The sequence below is a fragment of the Mesitornis unicolor genome, unplaced genomic scaffold, assembly GCF_000695765.1.
Source record: "Mesitornis unicolor isolate BGI_N332 unplaced genomic scaffold, ASM69576v1 scaffold33660, whole genome shotgun sequence".
In the NCBI taxonomy this organism is placed as follows: domain Eukaryota; kingdom Metazoa; phylum Chordata; class Aves; order Mesitornithiformes; family Mesitornithidae; genus Mesitornis; species Mesitornis unicolor.
This window is the reverse complement of record NW_010160881.1, coordinates 12,938-29,605: the sequence shown is the minus strand read 5'-3', so window position 1 is coordinate 29,605 and position 16,668 is coordinate 12,938. Positions and strand designations below refer to the sequence as shown.

The following is a 16,668-nucleotide window of genomic DNA, read 5'->3' as shown; positions in this document are numbered from 1 at the left end:
ATGCGCAAATAAATAGAAGATGGATCATGTTCCAAAGCACCACTTCCAGATGCACTGTTTGGCTGGAGCTGTAAAATGCCACATAATATGAACACTTCTGAATATATCTTTGCACGTAAAATTTGGAACTAGAAATAAACTAAACAAGTATGCAGTAGCTTAGAACAACAAAATAGCTTACAAACACCTCAGTGCAAATGCAGTGTTCCCATGCACATGCATGCTAGCATTTACAGGGCCAGCTAAATCCCAGAGGGACAAAGCAGGTAACAGCTGGATAAATGCACATACTAGCACTCCTGGTAGTAAAAGACAGAAATTAGAGAAAAGCAAATTAATTCTGGTACTAATAGTAGCTTCTGAAAACCAATTTTTCTCCATGTCATTAAATTCAGAAATATATGAGCTTGAAAAGAGGAGGCCAGCTTCTTCCTAGTCATCACAAATTAGGAAAGCAAAAAGAAGGCTATTACTAGATAGTTTCCTAAACTATTTGATATTAACAAATTGTTCCCTATGCTACATTTCTTCTCCGAGGACCACATGAAAAATAGCAACTAGATCAACATTACTAGTTGATCTGAAAAAAATTAAGAGACCACCATAGCAATACTTATTTGCATTTTTTAAATTTTTAATTCTTGTGTTTCAAAGACTCACCTTTTTTTTAGAAGTGCAGCAAATTCCTTATAATGTCAACAAAACTGTGTCAACACTTTCAAATGAAATGTAAGATTTCATACTACGCTTATGAAACCAATTAAATCTTGTTTTGCTATAACACCACTTCAAAAAAATGTATGAGAACAACTACTAGACTAGGAAGATTGGGATGGGGAGTGTTGTTTTGTTTTAAAGAAGCTTAGTTAGTTCACTGACCACAAACATATAAATTGCATAACGCTACTCATATCAGCTGTAGGTAGTTCTTAATGAAACTGGTACACTGTAGACGGAAGGACCTACACCTAACAAATCCCTGAAATGAGATTAAAAACAAGGTGTGAAGCTTCAGTTTTAGAAGGCTTCCCCCACATACACATCACACAGACAGAGCAGATAATTTGTTATTTTTCTGGGATTTTTTATTACCTGGTCTTCAATTGACTTATGATCTGTTTCCTGGAGCCAAGAACCAAGAAGAACACTATCATCATAATGACAAAGAGACCTTAGGAGTGATGTGGTGGTATTAGCAGAGTTATCTGTCAAAGTAAATTCTGCTACCAACTCTCGAAGAAGCGCATTAAATGATCCTAAAAAAACAGACATTAAAAAGAATCATTGCTGCTTCTTATCCAAAGCATTTCTGCTAGAGATCACAAGTTACAAATCAAAGCATATACCATTACCTCAATTTTACAGGTAGCAAACAGACAGAGAAGTAAACCTGATAAGACTAGAGTTGAGAGCAAGACTTCAAACAGAACCCTGGCCTCCCAATTCCCAAATCAATGTTCTAAACAAATGGATCAAGCCATCCCTTCCAGGATGACAAATCAGATTTTGCAGAAATTTGCTCATCTTCATGATCATGTAAATTTAATGAATGGACAAAAAACCAATCAAACAAAAACTAGAAAGCTAAACTGTCAGATCATGTGACTGCACCTGGCAATTTAATAGTAGTATCAGCATAAGTCTTTCTAATAGATCAAATCAGGTTAAAAAACAAACAAGAAAAACATAAAAAACCCCACAAAAAATGAAACAAACAAAAAATCAGAAACTAAACCAAAACTAAATCTTTATTCTCACATATATGCCCTCTGAGTACACTAAGAAATTCCTCTATCTTTTAAGTAAAAAATAACATAAAACACCTAAATTGGATATCAGAACATGATCTCCATACCTCTCAATCCTATAAACAGGATTGTACCTTTTATACTTTAAGTGCTACCCTAATATTTTGCAATATTCTACTCTGTAGTTACACCGTCAAGATGACATGCAGAAGATGAGGAATACAGTACAAGACTCTTGGAGATTCCTGGTATTTAATTTTGAATCTCACATCTGCTTCGAAGGCAAGCACCAAAAATGCATCAAAAGGATTAAGTAGAATTTTTACTTTAATAAGAACTGTTAAAAATTTAAGTACCTTCATAAGTCTTCGGAGGTAATAAAGCCAATATATCATAAAGTCTTAAACGGACCATAGCTGCGCTAGCTTTGAGATGAGCTCCATGGGCTTTAATTACTGATGGAATGCTATAGAATCAAAAGTCAAAAAGAGACAGACAGAAATACTGCAGTTACTGAAAACTGTCTTTTCAGATTTCTTTTCACAAGATGTGTCTCTAGCCAAGACAAGAAAACAGTGTTCAAAGAACTACTCTGAGCAGCATCACTCAAATTATCATGAATATATTTTCAGAGGCAATTGTACTAAGCAAAACTTTGTGGGTTTGTTTTTTGTTGCCTTTTTTTTTTTTTTTTTTAAAACACACACTGCTGTAAACCGGAGACATGGACCTCCTCAGATTAAACTCCTATCTTTAAGGGGGGTGGAAGAGAACAAAACCACAAAATCCAACCCAAAATTGTGTTTTTTCTTTTATTCTGTAAAACATTTTAAGTCTTTCCATTAGTATATTTCATAAGAGGAAAGTTTATTTATTAACATCAAGTATACCAGAATCTTAGTTTTTCTCGTTTCTTGTATGAGGATAAGTAAACCATGAATTTAAAAGATCAGCGAATTGGAAATCCAAAACATAGTTCACAGAAGTTACCACGGTAGGCCCTTCAGCACAGACTATGCAATAATATACTTTTACAGGGCTAAGGACCATAACACAGTGCTCAAAAGTTTTTTTTCAACATGGACAAGCAACAACAGGACACTACTAGGTCAAAATACAAATTAAAACAAATTAGGTCTAGTATTTCAGGTTCAGGAAAAGACAAAAGTGAATAAAGAGGGAAAAACTGCCTACTTACTGCGACATCATTGTCATGGCACACTCTATGGGTGTCATCAATTTCCTGATCACATCCTCAGTAAGGAGCTCAGGACAGTGAGCAACAAAACTTCTCATAGCTAATAACAAAACAATTTAAACTAAAATTTTACTGATACAAACAAATATAAAGTACAAGCAAGATACAGATCATAAGAGAACATCACAACGAGCAATTAGAAATCTTTGTTCAACGACTGTGTGACACGTTTATAAACCTGTATGCTAAAACCAGGTTGCATTGATGAAAATCTGACGCATCTTATTCGTTTTCAAGTAAAGCAGGGAAGCTATAAGAGATCTCTTTATAACACCTGGGATCATGTTTTGGTTTACTGCGCACTTGTAATCTCAAAGTCTGAAATTCTTACCGCACAGAGCTCCAGCACGGCCTTCCAGTGTCACTTGCCAGGTAAAAGAATCTCCTCTCGCCTTCTCTGCTTCCAGCTCCTTCAGAGAACGTGGAAACACATTTCGCCATAGCAGCAACATCTTGGGCAGATGATATCTAACAACAGAAGGACCTATGAAAAAAAAAGCAGAATAAAACCTTGTATTTAATTAAGCATGACAAATCTGTCATGAAGGCTTTTGCTCCTTAAGCTATTTTTCTACTTAATTTGTCTCCCTTTTCTCCCTATCTGAACAAGGAAAGCCAAAGGAAATTCTCTCTCATTTCTAGGTTATAAGTGTGGCAAAAACACTGTACAGATAGGTTTGTTGATATCAGTACTAAAAACAGGAAAGATGTAATTCTATACATTGCCATGTAATATGTAATCACTTCCAACTGCCTCTTACTATCTTTTTATTCTGCCTTCTAATTTTTTTTTACTACTGTTTTGAAGGGAAGCTCTTCAGCCTATCCTAACTGTTCAAAAAATGAGTAGAAAAATAACTGACAGTTACTGATTATGTAACTAGTTTAATGATCAAGTTTAAAGAAAACTTATGAAAAGTTTTCATAGGGCTACAAAGATGATCAAGGGAGTGGAGCATCTCCCTTATGAGGAGCAGCTGAGGGAGCTGGGTCTCTTTAGTTTGCAGAAGAGGAGACTGAGGGGAGACCTCATTCATGTCTATAAATATTTAAAGGGTGAGTGTCACGAGGATGGAGCCAGGCTCTTCTCGGTGACAAACAATGATAGGACAAGGGGTAACGGACACAAGCTGGAACACAGGAGGTTCCACTTAAATTTGAGAAGAAACTTCTTCTCAGTGAGGGTGACAGAGCCCTGGAACAGGCTGCCCAGAGAGGTTGTGGAGTCTCCTTCTCTGGAGACATTCAAAACCCGCCTGGACGCCTTCCTGTGTAACCTCATCTGGGTGTTCCTGCTCCGGCAGGGGGATTGGACTGGATGATCTTTTGAGGTCCCTTCCAATCCCTAACGTTCTGTGATTCTGTGAAAAAGCTCCAGAAGGTCCAGGTGCAAGCACATTAAAAATATACTGGAGAAGAACAGCCAAAATAGTGCTACAGTGTCACAAAGACATTAAGCTGGCAAAAAAGGGACAGAGAAGCAAGTTGAAGCACAAAATGGTATTTGCTGAGAGATCAAAATACTGCAGAATGCATCAGAACTTTATATTTTCCAGTATAAAAAACTCCAAGCAAACAAAAAAACCACTATTACTGCAAAATTCGGGAGTATACTTATAAACTCTCAAAATATAGCTTGAGATATAGCTGTGATGGCAGATATGAACATGAGGCTGGCTTTTTTAAAAGACAAACGAGTGGCTTTTAAACTGATAACATCTCTAATCAGTACTACTGCCTGTCCAGAGGCACATATGCAACTTATTGAAATGCTCATTACATCTCATTTAGTCTATTTCTTCCACATCACAATATTAAAGGAAGACTATGGGTAATTTTGTCCTTTTCATAGAATGACTAAAGGCTGTGTTTCTAAAAACAGAGCAAAAAGTTTTTTAGGCATCACGCCTTCTACTGTCCTTCAGCTTCCATAAACACAAATATTTCCCTTCTCCCCAGCATAAACAACACTACTGAAATAAATACACTAGCACTCTGTTTCCCTAGGTATAAATACTCTTGTGCTAGATACTGGACTGATTATATGCAGAGACCATTTGTCACAGTGGATAATCAGAAATGTTGGACAAGCATTAAAATAAAACAGAAAGCCACTGCTTTTACAAACCTAAAGTCATAAGTGCTCCAAGTAAAAGCCATCCAGCTTGAGTCCGCTGCAAGGAGAGTCTGCTGTTCTGTGCAGCAGTTCGTAACAGATCCTCAGCAATACTGACCACCATCTGCAATGACAAAAACCAATAGATTTTAAAAAAATAAATTGTCACTGCAAGCTACACATCCACACATACAGACTATATGTAAAGATGTTCTCAAATCACTTGGATTGTCTTTGTATAAAGAATGAATGCAGATTAGTATTATGCATATTACAATACAAACAGTAGTATTCTCTTCAGCAATTATTCATTAATAAGCCAAACAAGAATGTACATTTGAAAGAGGGAGAGGGAAAAAGCTGATAAATTTTACAACCGAAATACTGTAAGCACATGCTCTGGCTAGTGCTCTCTTGTTAGGCATAAGTTCAATTATAATAATGCTTCAACTCATTACCATGTCACACCTTTTGCAAAGCTATTACTTCTAGACAAAAAGATATCTTTCAGTACACTCACAGATGAAACACTCATTATCTCACCTTTCCTTTGGCATGAGGAATACCTAAGGGACACTGATGCACACCACCTAACAATGCAGCCATTGCAAAACTGTAGCCACTAACGGCTTCAGGGGAAGTCTTCAGATTGTTGAGTCTTTCTGCACATCTATCTAAAAATGGAGTCAACTGGAAAGGCAATGCCACAGCTACACACCGCAAGCACCACGCAGCAGCAAGTCGAGCTGCCATGCTGGGATGAAGAAGAACTGAAGTTACTGTCTCCAACAGACCTACAGAAAAGAGAGGTTACAGTCTTAAAGTTGTGTTTTGTTTTTAAATATATGTAGACAAGTAAACTGAACCAACATTAGACAGGCAGCACGGAAGTTAAGAATGTCAGAATTAAAGTACTTCAATTTTATGACTGTCTCTTTCTCTAAGGAAAGACAGAGGTGTTACTAGCATTATGCTGCTCCACATAAGGTTTTATCAGCATAGCTGGACCTCCCAGAGCTGTAGCATCAACTTCTACTACCTGAACAACTAAAAGAAAGACAGAAACCTTATATAAGGATACAGGCATTGGATGAGATGATTCCTGAAATCTGCCCATCTTTTACACAGATGGTCAGTAACAGAGGAACAGTAAGACTGATCTTTGGTTTTGCTTTACATTGTAGACAAGCACATGCATGTCACTGACCACAGTACTCTGCTTTTGACAGTGCTGTCTCCCCTGTGCTATGTTACCATACTTCTATACTTTCCAAACCTCCATGCCAATCTAATCCTGCTTGCTAACTGTAAGCTCTTCAGTCCAACCTGTCTCCACACCAACACCTTCCTTAGTCTAGGCCTCTAACTTTACAAACTCCTATATCAAAGCCCCTGCTGCTGTCTTATCTCTTGCTTTCTCTACAGCTAGTGAACAACTTCTACCTCCTTACTTCATAGAAGCTAGTAGAAACAACACTGAGATATAGGTCTCTGTTCTTACAGTAGATAGCAGTCAGAAGGAACAAATAAAAGCAGTCTTCCCACCCCATAGTTGGGGCAAAATCAGTAGAGGAATGTCATGTACATCAAGACAACAATCTACATAATGAAATATCTAAAGGAGCTTGCACTTCCATTGGAAAAAACAGGCATCCACATACTGAAACAACTGCAAACTGCAACAGTGAAGTACAAATGTGGATTCAGACGTTAAAACAAAGAAGAAAATCCCACACAAACCCTAGTCAACTTAAGCCAAATAACAAGCTTTTTAATATGGGACTGTCCATAGCTTCATTTTCTGAGGAAATACCCTTAACCACCCGACAAAAATTTGATATCTAAAAGCAATACAGCTTTCCAGGAGCAAATATTTCAGACCTTGTACAGCAAAACAATATATTTCCTGTAAAACTATTACCAGAAACAAATCAGTGCTAAAAATCACTTTACAGCTTTACTTAACCTAAAAAAAGAGCTTCAGGCAGATTTTGATCAAAATAGTTGATTAATACTTTGTCAACTTTGAACCAAATTTCAGGTACTAAACACAATGAGCTGAACAAACTTAGCTACGTGGAGTACTACAGGAAGTGCAAGTTTCATTAATTTATTTCTTATATACTCATTTATTATTTAACTAGATTTAATGATATTTCATATTCATTGTTCAAATGCCTGATTTAATCTATTTAAATATATTTGCATACCAATAGAGGGTTCTTGAATAAGAGGAGATGCAGTGGCATTCAGACTCTGAACCAGACTACCCAGTTCCTGGAGGGCACACACCATTACATGCTGGCTTGCAGCTACATCAGCAGCTCCTGATTTATTTTCACTGTTAGCATCATTCATTACTGCTTCTGCAGAAAAGAAAATAAAAGTATCTTAAGCACCATTTGAATCAAACCTGAACATACACATGATAGAAAGGGATAGTTTTTACATCAACCCTGTATTAAAACAAAACCAGAAGTTTAGTTATAGTGTGAACTCACAAAGCAAACGCATTCTGAAGAGAAACAGTTTTACAGCTATCAGCCAAACACAACCATCCAAGGACCATGAAAAACAGCAGTTCCTGTGGATGGCAGCGCACTGAGAGGTAGGATTAATAGTATAAAATAACAAAAGTAAGTATGCACATACGCAGCATATGTGCGTTGTATCTACGTACACACAGTAACTAAAACATTGACATATCTAGGTTCTGCATACAAGTTTGTATGTATATATATATATATACACACAGATTCCACTTTAAGTTCTTTCTCCTACACAATATCCCAGAAGCACTAACTGTCACTTCAAATAAAAGGTCTGTATGTCTACTACAGTACAGATTTAGAAAACTGTGCCCCTTATATGAAGGAAAGCAATCATTACCAGATAAAAATCCTTCCAATTTATCATCAAACTCATCCAAAACACCAAAAAAAAAAAAAAAGAAACGTTTCTTCCTATCATTCAAATACATAATGGAATTTCCTCCAACTTTGACAAGGTGGCAGAAGAAGGAATTTCTGTAACCTTTTCATCTCAAGAAGTTGTATTTCCAATAGACTTTTTCCTGGAAGTAATATTTATTGCAATCAGAACCCTTTTTAAGGTTCCAATCCCTACCCTATCAAAACAGAGTTACAAGGATAACCTGCTAAAGTTTCAAAATCAATTCCATTTCCATATGTTAAACGTTACTTTAAACTCAAATTAGATGGCAGCAGCAAAGAAGAAACAGATGTTTGGGGTAAACGCATTGTTGTGCAATTCCAGTTTACTTTCTCAATCTGTATCTCAAATTAACTCATTTGCTAAGAAACAAATGCCAACATGGTTTTGTCAGTCTCTTAGCTATGATATATTCTGCAAGGTTCTGCAAAGGGGCCACATTTATCTTCTCTAATTCCAGTCTTCAGATTACATCTTTATTTGTCACCTGTAGAATCCAATTGGATATCAGCAGGGGATACACAAGTACCTACAAGATCATGATCTATAGGATCTTCAACACTGGTAGTAAAGAACTCTGAGTGACTTCCAATACAACCTATCTCAAGATAGATTGCAAATACAAACTTTTTTCCCCATTTCCATTCTAAGCAAATGCAATGTCAAAAGCCATCACAGGACAACAAGCCAGTTTTACACAATCACTTTTCAAGTAGAGCTTGCATTTTGGATATATTTCCATCAGAAAGCAGCTGAATTACCTTTTACCATAACAACAAAATTACTCCTCACAGCAGAAGAAAGCTGAAAAATGGCTGACCCAGTATAACGACAGTAACTTTCAACAGGTCTCAAATAAAGAAAAATGGTTCTTACCTACTGCCTTCATCTGTTTATTAATGGCTTGACATATATCTTTGGCAGCTGCAATCTGTGCTTTCTCACCAAGTAAGCTGCCCACAGTTGCTCTCAGGATAAAGGACACGCATCTTCGAGAGTAAACTGCCTCCACGTGGGTCTGAGTTGCACGAGGATGGGAGACGAGATCAAGTACATGCGACAAAAATGTGGCAAAGTTGCGCTCCAACCACTGACCTCCTAATGTTGTAACAAAGACAACGTAGGCCTGCAAATTCAGAAGTTACATACAGATACAGTATAAGAGAGAAACAGAAGGCTACATTCAGTCACTGAAGACTGAAGGCTACAGTTATACTCATGCATGAAGCAGTACAGCAGAAACACCAGTTAGTAATAAGTAACTCTATAAAGGTTAAGCAGGATAAATAATCCATTAGCCAGATCTTTGTCATTGAAGCGAAACTGTTTCCAGTGCCAAGAGTAGCTCCTATACTGCTATGTATACTGTGAAGTGCAAAATAATCTTTGGATGACAGCAAGAAAACCCAGTCCATTGCTTTATATGTGTCCTTTTTTAAAAATTATAAGACCATAATGTCAATAACAGCAGCAACATGAACATGTTCTAATTCACAACGAAGACTGGGCATTTTTGCCAAGTTCACCTGAAAAAGGCCAAGAAAAATAAAAGGGTTTCACTAAAAACCCAATGATCAAAAAAATATAGATTCTGGCAAGTTACTGCAGCATATTGAAATGCACGTCAGTGTGAGAATGCCTGAATTTGAAGAGATGCTGATGCCACCTTTCTCTATCAGACAAAGTGGAGCTCCCACATTCAGCAAATTTCACCTACTTAAGACAGACATATGGAGAATAGAAATGGAGTTTAACAAATCAGGGCTGCAAACTTTAATCAGCAACTGAAAAGAGAGCCAGCACAAACTAAAAGGCTTACAGTTATGTATAAATAGTACTTTAATAAAGAAAATAAAATTACAGCTTATCGCAAACCTGGGTAACACCAACTCGGACTTCCCTATTGACAGATCCTCCTACTTTTAACATCTCTCCACCACTCTTTAGGAAACCAGATCCTCCTCGCAAAAAGCCAGTGGCCATGAGCTCCAAGACTTCCTCAAGCGTGGCTCTCTTCACATTCTGTCGCATCACTTTTGCAAAAAGAACAGTAATAATTTAAACCCAAAGTTACAACCAATACAAGCAATGATCTTGAAACCAGACTTAGCAATTTAAAACTGTCTTGCAAACATAAATCTAGACAACATTTCAGATAACAGCTTGTTTTCATGCTTAAAAAATAAGCTACTTTGCCCAGGTAATTTTTTTATAGTCCACTCTCTCTTTCTTTGTATGACTACAACAGGGAATCTTCTCTCTTTTTAGGTTAGAGTTTATAAAATCAAACAATCCAACTACAAGTTTCCATCTACCAGAACAACAATGTATTGTGTAACACTGGCACGCAGAATGGTAGTGAAGGTGCAGTTTGTCCACCTGGAAATGGAATCCAGGACTGTACCTGTTGCTTGTTTTGGTATCAGTGCTGTAGCCATGACCGTCCCCAAAAGCTTTGACACTGCAACTCGTACACCATAGTTTGAGTTTTCCAGAGCTTTAAAGCACAGTGTTGCAACATTCTCTAGTTCAGCTGTCCACATAAACACCGCTTCATTCTGTAATTCCAGCAGACACTGTAGGAAAAAAAGACTTGCTGAGCATCAACGGAGACCATTTTTATCTTTTATCTAAGTATCAGTGTAATTGTCAGGTTTATCCAGCAAATATTTTATTATTAATATTTTAAGAGTTAATTTTCCCCCCACGCACTCTCCTATTTGCCCAATAATCAGAAGATTCACAGAACAGGTTAACACGTAAATAAAAATTTAAAAAAGAAAACACAACAAAAGAACTGTGTTACCAAAAACCATGCCCACTGAGGCTCACAGCGAATATATTCTATTTCCTATTTGTTTACGAAGTGGGGAAAACAGTATTACTGTGCCTCCATTTACAAGAAATAAGTCAATGTCTAAGCCTTCAGTGTAAACTAGTAAGGACTTACCCTGCCCAAAAAATTATCAGAATTCCCATCATAAGCAACAGGTCACAGTTCAACTGCAGGTACTTCACAGAGACAGTAAAGAATTTCTAGAGTTGGTGAGAAACACACTCACCTTAGCCACTGCACAACGTACAGCCATAGATCTGTCTGTCAACAGAGATCGGGCATTCTTATAAATATCACGGTGACAAGAAGCCGCTGCTCCTCCAAGTCCACTAAGGACTTTCTGTAAACTCATCAGAATTTCACTGCGTCCCTGAGACTGCACACACACACACAAAAAAATAATTTTGTAAATATGTGGACACAGTACTTATATCAAGAACCAGCTGCATAATTCTGCATTTTCCAATTCACCGTTTCTCTGCTGCAGGCTCAAGAGAAAAGGAAAAGGTCAATAGGAAAGAACGGGAAGCCCAAGTAGTCAACAGCTTCCTACTACACCTACACACAGACACTTATACTTGGAGGAAAAAAAAACAACAAAAACCAACCCCAACCTACTATAATATTCATATGACAAAAACATAAACTCTCTGCAGTATAAAATAACATGCCTATATTTAACCCAATACTAACTATGTAAGTGATTTACATTTTCCTACATAGCAAACAATTCAGGCATTTTGGCAAACACCTTTGGAGAAAGCAGGCTTCAGTTTAAATTAAATCAAGACCACATATATAAAATAATCTTACCTCTGCACTTTTCAGAGACTTTAAAAGATTATTTACTGTTTCCGGAAAAGAACTACCCAGCATTCTGCCCATTTTTTCATAAAATGCTCCAACACATGCCACAGCAGCCCTATGAAGAAAAATATTAATTGCTTATTATTATTAAAACATTAATAATACTTTTTTTCTGTATCATCTAAATGAAGACAAATATTTAAACGGAAATACAAGTTTTAATAATCACTGATGAATAAAGATATTTTTATTATCCACTAGTTATACCAGCCATTTAACACTGTGCATTTAAATCACCCTCTTTGTTTACAAAAATAAAGTAACAGAAAAGTTAGTAGATTCCAAGAACACAAATGTATTTGAATGGGTATTATTACAGGATTATTACTGAGTGAGAAATTCTGAAGACAAGGATAAGCTGAAATCTCAGTAAAACAAAGGAATTATGTGTTTCAATAATCTGTTTCTTTTCCAAGCACCTGCAAAACTGTAAACAAGGTAAGCCCTCCCCTTAAATATACCCTGATACATTTTTGTAGATACTGTATAATATCTTCTTAAGCGTAAGAACTTAAGATGCAGAAATTATTGCATAACATGAGAAAATTTATGGGGACTGTAAAAATCACTGGATCCATAAAGAGTTACATACACATTTTCCCTTCCCTGTCAAATCTGAGATTAGAAATATTTTAAGTAACACCGTACTGCAGTTACATACACAAATTGCTCCAGGGCAGCCACAGAAGCAGCTCCTGAGAACAAGCAACAAGGCTTTTTTTTTTTAAAACCTGAAATTCTTGGGTAAACGATTTTTTAGTAAAGCTTTTTGTTACAAACTCATTACAGCCTACTCCTTACAGCCTACTCCTTAATGGGCATATCTCCTACACAAGTCTTCTACACAAACATCAAAAAATGGAAGTTCAAAATCATACAGTAAGAAACCTTCTGGACTACCATTTGAGTGGGCAGTGTAAGTTTCAGAGCATGTTACAGTACAAAACCCCTCCCACTTACTTAAGTTCCTCACAGAGTTCCAACAGAGTCAAATAAAAGGAGGACAGTATCTGCCCAAATGGTGACAATTTCAGATTTAGTTAAATCCTACTGTTATGATAATGTCTGAAGGCAAGCACAAATTGGGGCTCTCTAGACAGTCTGAACATATGAAGCAGTACATGTGGGAAAGTACTAAAAACAGTTTCAGTAGCTGTTTGTGGCATTAACCAAATTCCTATCAGTGAGACTGCTCCCATACGTGAAGATGAACTGGATCACATACATGCACACACACATTCAAGTATAAAGACTTTGTCTGAGAGACTTGTGTGGTCTGTCGCAGCAGAGGAATATAAATAGGCGATGTTTGATGGGAAAAAAAAACCTTGAACATTTGATTACAATTCTCTGGGCATAGATAATGCTCTTGTTTGACAATCTGCAGGTTCCGTCTTAAATGAGGTACCTGAGCACAGTCAGCAATAATCCCACCAGTGGAATTTATTAATTGCATTACTTCAACAACTGTTAACTTCTCCATGACATAAACATGGGAAGAAACATAAGACAGTCCCTTGCCTACAGGAAAGCATCTCACTTTCAGGTAGCCATGTGTATGTCACCTTTGAGTCCTACCCTCCACAATCTCAATCCTGCTCTTTTCTCTGCTATATCAAGCATACATGAAATCCAAATAAGCATGCAAAATAGAAGTAAACATAACATTTACATATATAGGCAGATTCTATTGTCATACTCAAGACCATTTGCTGAAAAAAAATTCCCCCTTTTCCTGATAATATTAAACATACAGTTTTGTGGGCAGGTAGGCTGCAGTATCATCTTTGCTCTTGATGATGTCATTACACTTGTCAAGTGTCTGAAAAACAGTAAATGTGTCTCCAATGCTGTAGAGAGCAGCAAGATTTTTTGCTAGTAGTTTTCGCGTAGGAGGCCCCGGGGAACTGCTGATGAGTCCTGTTAGCTGTTCTACAAGTTTCTTCTGTTTTTCCTTGACATCTGTCTGTTAATGGACCAAAAATACAGAAAATCAGAAAAGTTGTCTAATCCTGTGTCTTGCCTCCAACGCCCAGAAAAACCTACAAGAGATTGAAGTAAACCTTATACCTCTCCCACTTGCATGTAATTTCACAAATTGCTTGTCTCACAGAGGATTGAGATGCATTCAGTAATAGCAGTGACAGATGCTAAATGGTCAGAATTAGCTGTTACTCTATTTAATTTTTAGTTTTTCAAAATACAGTAGTATCTGTCTCAAACACCTTTTAATCCTTCTTTCTATCAAGAATCCCTACTCTGTGAGGGAAGATTTTTCCTTCCAAATACTTATGACAATGAAGAACTCAAATTGAGCTGTGTGTCATATAACAGAGTCATACTGTCTGTCTACAATTAAACACTTAAAAGCTACAAAGTAATACAGAGGCTCTTCAGGCTGAATCTGAAATCATACAGTCATCATCTGGCCATCTGTGAACCTTCTCAAGCCTGAAGTTAATACAAATATTTTAGAAAGAAGGGGGGAGAGGGTGAAGGGGGAATTACCTTGTTAGCAGCCACCAGCACTTTATCCAAAAATCTTAACCATTCAAAGATAAAGACTGGTCTCTTTGCTTCTGTGATTTGAGTTAATGCTTCCTCGTTCAGTAACAAACTATGAGCCAGCTCCATAACTGGTTAAATTCCAGCTTTATTATAATTTTTTTGTAGCAACTCTACAATAAAAATATAAATATTAGTACAAAGTATAGTACAACAGTACGGAGCTTTGAAAATAAAATTAAAATATGAAGATGAAATCTATTGATTACAGTATCGTGGTTCCAGCCTGCTTACACTAGTATTAGCTAAGCAGTCCCAACTAAAAGCTACTCTCATATTTACAACTATGTTCCCTGAAATACTAATGGATGTATTCAGTTTTGAATTGTACAAACAGTACCTTCAGACAACTTCAGCATGCTAACTCTTAGCCAAAAAAAACCAAACAAACCAAAAACAAAACTGAAGTGTTTGTTCAAAGACAAAAAAAACCCTCCAACACACAAAAGAGATAAAGGAGTCATCTCACTGTCTCCTCTTACATTAAACAGACGAAGAATCATCCCTAATCAAGACTCTTGACCACACTCCCGAAGCTTGGGCATGAACCTGGCCACCTGCTCAACATCTTCAACAAACAAGGTGAAAAGGAGATGAGCCTATCACAAGTAGGATTTTCCATCCATCACAAATGTGAAAGAGGCAGGAACAGTGACAGCATTTGGCATCACCATCCCAAGACCTCCCAGAACTCACTGACCTTGTTTTAAGGGCTGGACAAATAAGCCCTCTGAAACCCGGCAAGCCTTATGCGCAACAGCCTGGAATACAAGCAGCAGCCAAATGACTGCATGTTTCCTCAGCAGGCAAAACACTACAAATCAAACACCCCAGATCCTGCTCAAATGGCAAACGTGCTGGGTAGCAGCAAAGCACTACCAAAAGCATACTATCAGTCTAAGCAAACACTCTGCAGACAGCTTAACCTTAGCAAACCACATTTAAACAAAGTGTAGCTGTTTAATGCTGAACAGCTGGGGGAAAAAAAAACCCAAAACTTATCTAAAAATCACAAAATAAATCCAACTATATTTAGCAAAAAGAAACGCAGAAAGGAGGAAAAAAAAATCTACCAAAACCTGAATGCAATGATGCTGAAACCAGGATCTCAGGCAAAGAAGAAAAGGCAAAGCAACTAAGGAGTATTATATAAGACACCATCTTTCGACAGCTGCACCCTTCCACTTGTGCTCTCAAGTGCTCACAGCTGCTTCCTCACTCATGGCCAAACCCAACAAATTCTTTAAGTCAAACAAAGTGATTTAAATTAATTTTTTTTAAAACAGTCCCCATATTAGCCAGTAGTAAATGGCGACATACCAATACTACAACTGTATTACAGTTCTAAATTCATCATAATGATTTGGTGCTGATGAATCTAAAGCACCACAACATCTATGATATTAAGCTTGTTCTGTGCTCTTTGGTACTTTGCATTATAATATTCTTCACCACATACACCTCCAGCAACAGCTCAGCAAAGGTGGAAGAGCCATATATGGAAGCACATAGAGTCTTTTCTCTGACATCTCCACAGACATCTTCTGGAATTTTTATTTTTTTTAATTTTTTTTTTAATTTATTTTTTTCATCATAACAAATTGAAGAGCTATTGCCTGTCAATAATCGGACATATCATCTCAGAACACTTTTAACAGCAGAGCAGCGAGAAATGCAGTGAATGACAGCACCATGATTCTTGGGTTATCATCCCAAAGACCTACAATGCTCCTCAACCAGCACAGCACAGGGGTACTGCATGACAGCACACCTCACTACTCCTTTTCCTCCCTGGATAAGAGTTTTCATTTTCCCCTGGCCTTTAGAGCCATGAACCCCTTTTATGCTTTCCATACACACCCTTACCTCTTCGTGTAAATTCAGGAAACACGAACTCCAAGCTACCAAACCCGCACATGCATTCAGTTATGACACTGAAGCATTATAGATACCTTATTACAGTACTAGAGATCCTTTCTAAGTCTATTTTTCTGTAACCTAAATCAACTATTTAGATCTTTACCGCACATGCACTTCAGCAGACTGCAAAAGCTGAAAAACAGGCAAGCTTAAGAGAAACGACATCCTCCTGAAAAACTGCATCAGGGGAAAAGGGGATTGTGCCTGCGATTCTCTACCTGTATCAGTTACTTTAATAAGCTGTAGCACCTCTCCCAAGAAACAACGTCTCAAGACCGCATCCACCAATTCCTCGGCAGAGGAACAACGCTACGAACCAGACAGAAGCCTGCTGCCTTTCATATCCCGCCTCACGTACGCACACCTGCACCCTTGCTCCCCACACACCCCCCACCACCGGCGCCGA

At 37.4% G+C, this 16,668-nt stretch overlaps 1 protein-coding gene across 1 annotated transcript in view; it reads right to left on the bottom strand.

Annotated features, from left to right (window-relative positions):
- HEATR5B (HEAT repeat containing 5B) overlaps positions 1 to 14,411 on the bottom strand; it is a gene marked incomplete at its 3' end in the record, with an annotated part of 45,901 nt that extends 31,490 nt beyond the window's left edge. The window contains 15 exon segments of the mRNA XM_010191352.1: positions 3 to 68; positions 1,093 to 1,256; positions 2,105 to 2,214; positions 2,947 to 3,046; positions 3,338 to 3,490; positions 5,135 to 5,246; positions 5,666 to 5,916; positions 7,333 to 7,488; positions 8,951 to 9,200; positions 9,950 to 10,107; positions 10,479 to 10,650; positions 11,137 to 11,286; positions 11,724 to 11,832; positions 13,532 to 13,743; positions 14,286 to 14,411. Of these exon segments, the coding sequence (XP_010189654.1) occupies positions 3 to 68; positions 1,093 to 1,256; positions 2,105 to 2,214; positions 2,947 to 3,046; positions 3,338 to 3,490; positions 5,135 to 5,246; positions 5,666 to 5,916; positions 7,333 to 7,488; positions 8,951 to 9,200; positions 9,950 to 10,107; positions 10,479 to 10,650; positions 11,137 to 11,286; positions 11,724 to 11,832; positions 13,532 to 13,743; positions 14,286 to 14,411 (2,289 nt within the window).
- Positions 14,412 to 16,668: the final 2,257 nt, after the last annotated feature.